At 30.5% G+C, this 8,821-nt stretch overlaps 1 protein-coding gene across 2 annotated transcripts in view; it reads left to right on the plus strand.

Moving 5' to 3' along the window:
- LOC106466934 (Niemann-Pick C1 protein-like) overlaps window positions 1-8,821 on the plus strand; it is a 32,588-nt gene that overhangs the window by 18,585 nt on the left and 5,182 nt on the right. Inside the window, exons 9-14 of one of the 2 annotated variants that reach the window (XM_022395033.1) lie at window positions 185-370; window positions 1,777-1,889; window positions 4,084-4,210; window positions 4,808-4,866; window positions 6,683-6,830; window positions 8,292-8,523. In XM_022395033.1, coding sequence (XP_022250741.1) covers window positions 185-370; window positions 1,777-1,889; window positions 4,084-4,210; window positions 4,808-4,866; window positions 6,683-6,830; window positions 8,292-8,523 — 865 coding nt within the window. Of the gene's footprint in view, window positions 1-179; window positions 371-1,776; window positions 1,890-4,083; window positions 4,211-4,807; window positions 4,867-6,682; window positions 6,831-8,291; window positions 8,524-8,821 lie in introns of both variants that reach the window. The other variant, XM_013927251.2, reaches the window with a different exon arrangement.

Raw genomic sequence — 8,821 nt, forward strand, 5'->3', positions numbered from 1 at the left:
CAACAGATCAGGTAAAGGAAATGTTAAACACTATTTACCATTGTATTAGAACTGTAAACTGTTCAAGTAATATAAAGATTAGCTACTGTTCACCATTACTACTTACAGTGTTCTAATTTTTTTTCTTCAAACAATCAAATTTAGACATTCTATGTATATATATACACACGTTTTTTTAGGATTCCTATGTTGTGAAATATTTTGAAGCCTTGAACAAGTACCTATCAGTTGGAGCTCCTGTTTATTTTGTAGTGAAAGATGGTTACAACTATTCAGACCATCAGCAGCAGAATTTGATCTGTGCATCTTCTGGATGTAGCCAGCACTCCCTTCTCAGTCAGCTGTCTCGTGCTGCCAACTTGTCTTCTCAGTGAGTAAACATTTCCCTGCATGGCTTCTTACAGACTACAGTCTATTTTTTTGAAGCAAAAACTTTTTCAGAATTACAGATGTTCTTCCTTTCTAAGTATACATTTTCTCAGGCTGCGATCCAGTGCTCTCTGTAAGTAAAAACTTTTTCAGAATTACAAATGTTCTTCCTTTCTAAGTATACATTTTCTCAGGCTGCCAATCAGTGCTCCCTGTAAGTAAAAACGTTTTCAGAATTACAAATGTTCTTCCTTTCTAAGTATACATTTTCTCAGGCTGCCAATCAGTGCTCCCTGTAAGTAAAAACTTTCTCAGAATTACAAATGTTCTTCCTTTCTAAGTATACATTTTCTCAGGCTGCCAACCAGTGCTCCCTGTAAGTAAAAACGTTTTCAGAATTACAAATGTTCTTCCTTTCTAAGTATACATTTTCTCAGGCTGCCAACCAGTGCTCCCTGTAAGTAAAAACGTTTTCAGAATTACAAATGTTCTTCCTTTCTAAGTATACATTTTCTCAGGCTGCCAACCAGTGCTTCCAGTAAGTAAAAAGTCTCAAGGATCCATTTCATCTTCTTAGGTAAAGGGCAGGCTTCATGTGATCACTTTCTCATGCTTCCAGCTGTTTGTCCTTTTTGTATTGTATAAATCCTTATCTGTTAAAGCTTTATCCATTAGCTGGTCAAGTCTGTGATACTGTATGATAATAAGATTAATGATTATAATCATGTCCTTCTTACTGGGCCAATGAGAAAAGTTTGTATTTCAATTACGTTAATGGATTATGTTTCTACAGCTGAAGTGTTATAAATGCTGAGATTCATTGTAAATAGCATTTTATCTTAACACTGTAAGTTGTGTCCTAGCCTTCAGCAGCAGCAATAGTATAGTTGAAATACATAATTATTTATTATTAGATACCCACATTGGTGTAATTATTATTAATGTTATTGTAAGAACTGTGAAAGATGCTGTTCTTTAAAACTATGTCTTAAGAGATAAGTTACAGTTTTATCAACTGTGCTGTTTATTGATTAGAACAGGGGTTGTGAACCTATGGCACACAAGCCAAGATTGTTATACGAGGCTCTTTCCTGTGGAACACAGCCCTTACGGAAAAATAGCACAATTAAAAAAGCTCAAAACATTCCGCTGTCCACTATTCCTTTTATAAGGAAGTCACATTGGGGCATGGTACTCAAGGCCCCACAATATAGTTCTTGCACTTAGTAGTAAAATGGTTCACAGCCTTGAAAGTGAAACTTAATCTCAATTGAGAAATGTTTGATTGATTAACTGTTGATGGAATATAGTGATACAAGGTAACTGTTTTGCTACACTTAAAAATTTAGAGACTACCAATTATGGTCAAACCACAAAAGTATGATTGGCTACATTTATTTTTTTTAGAACGTACATTGCCCATTCAGCCACATCATGGATTGATGATTATTTCAGCTGGGCTGCGAATCCATCGTGCTGTCATGTCTTCCAAAATCATAGTTATTGTCCTTTAGCTGAAGGTATGCAATTTATTTTTATCAAAATATATCAGATTAATCAAGTTTGAAATGCATATTATTTTTGGTGTGCAAGTGTTTTGAATTAATTGTTACTCATTATTCAAAATATAAAACAAAAATTATTTATTTTTGTTTAGAAATGTGAAATACTAAAGAAAAACAAACAGAAAGTATGATATAAAAATGTAGGAAGTATTAAATGATTTCTAATTTTCAGAATTGTAAATGATTTTTGATATCCATAGTGAAGAAAATTTCATGTTATTTAGTTTAAACTGAATAAAAGGTATAACCTTTAACGTGACATTAATTAGCAAGGATCATAATTAAATTTAGTTAGTTAGTTGCCAGTCCAGGCCATCAAGCTCAGTATTTCAGAGATCTGCAGTATTTTTCAAAAGCCTAGACTTAGAACAGTTATTAAGGTTTTTTGTCATAGGAATTAAGTATACCATATATTATAGTGTTTTGCTTATAATGGGTAAGATCTTGCACATAGATTCAAGTTCAAATGAATTATTGAGTCAGTAACTTTTGTTGATTTTTTTTACATTGATCAGCACTGTTTTAACTCATAATTAGCTATGATAAGTCAATTAACACTTACAGATTAATTGAAGTTTACAAAAATATATATTTCTATCATTTTTGTTACAAGAAAATTTTTGATATGTTTTAATAGCTTTCTTAATTCCAAATAACAGTGGCTGCATGACTATCATGTGAACCCCAGCTGTGAAATAGTATTATAAAGAATCTTTACACGAATGTGCACATGTTCAGTGCAATGGACTTTAAACTTAAACATATTTTCTGTAGTAGTTTATTGAATAAAAAGAAATTCATAGGTTAAGCTAGAATAAAACATTACTATTCACTTGGAAATTAGGCTAGAATAAAACATTACTATTCACTAGAAGAAAATAGGCTAGAATAAAAACATTACTGTCCACTAGGAGATAATAAAGCTAGAATAAAAACATTACTGTCCACTAGGAGATAATAAAGCTAGAATAAAAACATTACTGTCCACTAGGAGATAATAAAGCTAGAATAAAAACATTACTATTCACTAGGAGATAATAAAGCTAGAATAAAAACATTACTATTCACTTGGAGATTAGACTAGAATAAAAACATTAATCTTCACTAGAATATTAAGCTGGAATAAAACATTACTATTCACTAGGAGATAATAAAGCTAGAATAAAAACATTACTGTCCACTAGGAAATTAGGCTAGAATAAAAACATTAATCTTCACTAGAATATTAAGCTGGAATAAAACAATACTATTCACTAGGAGATAATAAAGCTAGAATAAAAACATTACTGTCCACTAGGAGAATATGCTAGAATAAAAACATTACTGTCCACTAGGAGATTAGGCTAGAATAAAAACATTACTGTCCACTAGGAGAATAGGCTAGAATAAAAACATTACTGTCCACTAGGAGATTAGGCTAGAATAAAAACATTAATATTCACTAGGAGATTAAGCTGGAATAAACATTACTATTCACTAGGAGATAATAAGGCTAGAATAAAAACATCACTGTCTACTAGGGGACTAAGCTAGAATAAAGCATTACTGTTCACTAGGAGACTAAGTGATAATCAAACATTACTGTTCACTAGAAAATTAGGATAGTCTAAAAACATTGCTATAGGTTAGAGTTTAGTGTGGAATGGAAACATTACTATCCACTAGGGGGCTAGATCATAATGAAAAAGTTACTATACACTAAAAGGTTAAGTCAAAGTGGAGACATTGCTGTACACTAAGAAATAATTTAAATAAATTAATTATAAATGTTAGCACATGTGCAAGCCTTATCTAAACATATGCTGTTTGTCATTATATGACCATATTTTCTCTTTGGGAACACAAGGTAAAAAATGAATTTAAAAATATTAACTTTCATAACAGCAGATAAACGTAATTTGAACAATATTTCAAAAGTTACACCATTAGCCAACTATAAGTTAACTGTGTTCAGAATTTATGTCTTTGAATACAATGAATGTATTGTTAATAAATTTTTTGGGGTTTTTTCAGAGTTTCTATGTTTATTCTGTCTTGTAATTATTAAGAAATGTAAACACCTTGAAATCTTGGTGTTTTTCCCAAATAATCTTGAACCTATCAGCCATAAGCATGAATTTGTCAAAATGCTGTCTTTTTCTTAATTCAGCTCACCTTAAGCATTGTAATTCCTGTAACATAGTGGATCCACATGACAGGAGAGTTTTGTCTTCGGACTTTGTAACTTACCTCCCTAGCTTCCTTAGTGAAAATCCCCTGTCTGTTTGTCCCAAGGGGTAGGTATTGTATTTTATTATAGTTTTGACTTTTGAATTGTTTATTCTCCCTATTTCATGGATTATAGTTAAACTCAGGAAATTTTCTTTCAACTGTTTGTGAATCATAAACTATGTGATATCAACAATGTTTATAACATTTATTAAATTGTGGCAAACACTTGTAATGTTTTCGTGTTATTGTTTATTGGTTTGTGGCTACACACATGTAACTGTTTCTTTAAGCCCCTGGTGGCTCAGTGGTAATTCAAAGTTTATATAACACTAATAATCATGTTTTAATACCTGCTTGGGCAAACCACAAAAAGTCTATTCTATAGCTTTGTGCTTAACAACAAACAAACAAATAGTATATTTAAACAGTAATTATTAGATTGTAGCTATACACTTGTAACAGGTTCTTTGTGCTGTATACTGGATTGTGGCTATACACTTGTAACTGTTTCTTGTTGATATTACTTAATATTGATTATGTATTGGATTGTAGTTTTTCATTTATTACTGTTTAGTGGACTGTGTTTAACCTTTGTGTACTTAACTAGCATGTATATTTATTTCAATGAAAATTTGAGAAATGCTTTAATCTGTTTGTTACAGGGGACATGCAGCATATTTTAGTGGAGTTGAACTTTTGCATAATGACACAAAAATAGGAGGTGTGTATTTTTATTTAATGTTCTTGTAAATTATTTAATGTTGTTGTATATTCATCTTGTATTTGGGATCATTCAAATACCTGTTGTTGTTTTTTTTCTGGTATTTTAATTTCATTTTTGTTAATGTTTTTCCGGGTGTGCCATTTATCAGGTTCTACTACTATCTCTCTTTCTGAGTGATGTCTTATAACCTGTCTCAATTAGTTGCAAGACCTTAGACACATATTTTGTGGTTTTGTTGCTACATGGTTATTTTCAAATTATTTTAGTATTTTTACTGAAATATCATTGATGTAAATTTTTATGTCCATCCAATCAGTAGGATGTGTTCCCATAATCAGTAGGATGTCAATGTGTTCCTATAATGGAACGTGGTTACCAAAATGGCTGTGCACATAAACAAAAAAGACAGTTTCAAACAAAATACTTGAGGTTTACAGCTCAAACTTCATATAACAAAACTACTAACAACTGACCACCCATGTGCTCTATGTTCATGTGATTGGTTGAATTTACCCACACATCCAAATAAACCAGCCAATGGAGACCTTTGCATTTTCACAATGTAAGCAAGCATTAAACTGTTTGTTTTATTTTCACTAACTCTATCACAGGCTCACAATTAACTATGCCTTATTTTGTTTTGGATTATGCTGATTGACTGAAATGTTTGTATGTCATACTTCTTCCCAGCATATTTTTTTATAATTTAATTTAAATTGCTAGTTTTATTCAGAATACCAGATGTTACACTTGGAGAAAGCAAATGTTTTGTTTTGAGAAGTTGAAAACGAACAGGTTTACTCAACCTGGCAAACCAAATATAACATAACTTCTCTGTCAATTATCTTATTCTAGTAAAATAGGATGGTTTATTGTGCTTAATATCTGATTACACTGTAACAGTGAATAACATAATTTAGAATTATAGCATTAACCATTTGCTTATAAAAATGATCACATAGGATAATTCTAAACATGTGATGTACTTATAAGGACCTTCACTTAGGCTTGTCCTGAAGATGTGATAAATAGATGTTTTCCAGAGGTATGAGTGATGATGAATGTATACATTAATTTCTTAGACATTAAAGATGGCAGCTAACAAAATGTATTACAATTAGACAGATGTAGTCACTATCAAAATTCCAGTTATGGAAGAAAATTTCTAATATAATCTTCATGAAGGTTTGCTTTCCAGTTTTCTTTGTTGGCATTCTTACAGCCATCTGAATTTTGTGTGTTAGTGATTTAAAAAAATAAGAATGAGTTTCCTTTATTTTCCTGTGATGTTTCTTTAAATATAAGAATTTTATGAAATCTGCAGTTTTCATTGGTTTTTCCTTAAACTGTCCTCATTACATCCTCTCAGGAAGACCTTTAGAATTTGTTCTGTTTCATGATAACTGAGTAGGCATTGTCAGTTAATTCAGTTTTTATTTTAAACTAGCATTTGTTAGTGTCAGTTTGTTCTTCCTTCAATGGTTTTCTCAAAGAAACTACAGTAGATAAGATTTTATATATATACGCACACACACACACACACATATACATATTTTATTTTGTGGTTAAGTGGTGTCTTCTGACACCACAAAATACTGCCGATCTACTGGGGGATGCATTGGTAAGACGAAACATAATACATCCAGTACATATGTACCTATTTTTATTAAAATGAGATTTGAAGCTGTCACAGACTTATTTTTTGTTTTATGGACATTGAAGTGATTATTGTAGCTTAAGTACAAACATTACTAATATTTGTTATAATTATGTTCAAAATGTTAGAATTTAGTTAGACCTTGTTGTTTTCTAGCAACTTATTTCATGACCTACCACACTGTGCTTAAAACTTCTAAAGACTTCACTGAGGCTTACAAGTGGGCACATGATATTAGTACCAACATTACTCACATGCTCCGTATTAATGGGACAGATGAGGATGCCAGTGTTTTCCCGTACAGGTATTTATGCTATACTTCAATAAACACAGCAAAATACCATTAAAATAAGATACCAAAATAATTGATATTTCTTCCTTTCTGTTATATGCTCAGGTTTTTAATAACCAATTATGATTTGAATTTCTCATTGATGTATTAGTTTAATATAGAAATAGTCTGAATTTTCGTACTTAGATTTCAAAATGATGAAGAATTTTCATATAAATTTTCTAACTGATGTATTTGTGTAACAAGTTATTGTGGTTTGAATTTTTTTACTGATGTAGCAGGGTAATAAAAAATTGTGGGTTGAATATTATTAGTTTATAAAAAAATTGTGGCTTAAATTTTCTTACTGGCGTGTTAATTGAACAAAAAATTTGGTATGAGTTTTCTTGCTGATGTAGTTGGGTAGTAAAGAATTATGGTTTCACTTTTCTTACTAATGTAGTAGGGTAGTAAAGAATTATGGTTTCACTTTTCTTACTAATGTAGAAGGGTAGTAAAGAATTATGGTTTCACTTTTCTTACTAATGTAGTTGGGTAGTAAAGAATTAAGGTTTCAATTTTCTAACTAATGTATTTGTAGTAAAGAATTATGGTTTCACTTTTCTTACTAATGTAGTTGGGTAATAAAGAATTATGGTTTCAATTTTCTTTCTGATGTTTTAGATTTAAAAAGAAAATTGTTAAAATTAAGTATGAATATATTCATATATTAATGATGTCTGCAGCCTGTAAATATTGAGAAATGCTTAATACTTCAGACATCTACTTGTAGAAACATGACTGAACCATTATAGAGGGTGTCTTTATTGATCCATATTGAATATAAGCTTAAGTTGTATATCAAAAATATAATTATACAGTTGAAAAGGTATGATTCTCTTGTTTACAAGCATTTGTTTTGATGTAACTTGTGAATAGTGATACACAGCAGACATTGATAGTACTATACTAATTCCTTTGTATACATGTAATTTGTGATTGATTTTATAGTGACATACAGATGTTGGTAGTTTTTTTACTATTTCTTTTGTATACCTAACATTTAAGACTAGATTGATAGTGACACATAGAGCAAATTTTGATAGTTTTATACTATTTTCCTTGTATGCATATAAATAATGACTATGTTTAATGACATATGGCAGATATTGGTAGTGCTACAGTAATTTTTTGGTATACATGTAATTTAAAAAACTGTCATCTTTAAAGTTCTTCTGTGACATCATGCACCCATAACAACAGTTCAGATGTTTCAGGTCACATGATGTGCTCTTGGCCAATCACAATGAATAATTCATGCCAGTAATAGAATTAATAAGATTGTTTCACATTAAATACTTATAATATTATATGTTTTCAAAACATGCCATGATGTAATTTTGAATTCTGTTGTTTCTGTGTGTAGACTGCTAATCAACATTTAAAATTCCAGAAATGTAGTGTTAAGTTTTCTAATCTATCCTTCTTTTCTAGCATTTTCTACGTATTTTACGAGCAGTACCTAACAATGTGGCATGACACCATCTCAAATCTAGCCATTACAATCTCGGCAGTTTTTGTTGTCACACTGATTCTCTTATGCCTTGATGTTCATTCTTCTATCATCATTGTTCTCACAATAATCTTGATTATCATCAACTTGATGGGTCTCATGTATTGGTGGAATATCAGTCTCAATGGTGTATCTTTAGTCAACCTTGTAATGGTAAGTAATGGTAATCAAATTGAGAGTGTATTGGACATTATAATGTCAAGTACTTGTATCTAGCGAGTTTTCTAATAAGATCGTCTAGTAATAGTTTTAGTTGTTATATTTACAGTTGTTGATATTTATTTATTCAGCTAGTTTAACAGTGTTATTATTTATGTTAACTTACTTTTGATCAGAGGACTTTAATAATTAATATCTATTTAATTAAATTTCACCTTGCAATAAATCATGTTTTAACTTTAAACTACAATATAGCTTACAACAGTATATTACTTGTAAAGCTACAATATAG

Source organism: Limulus polyphemus, unplaced genomic scaffold (genome assembly GCF_000517525.1).
Source record: "Limulus polyphemus unplaced genomic scaffold, Limulus_polyphemus-2.1.2 Scaffold2431, whole genome shotgun sequence".
Lineage (NCBI taxonomy): Eukaryota > Metazoa > Arthropoda > Merostomata > Xiphosura > Limulidae > Limulus > Limulus polyphemus.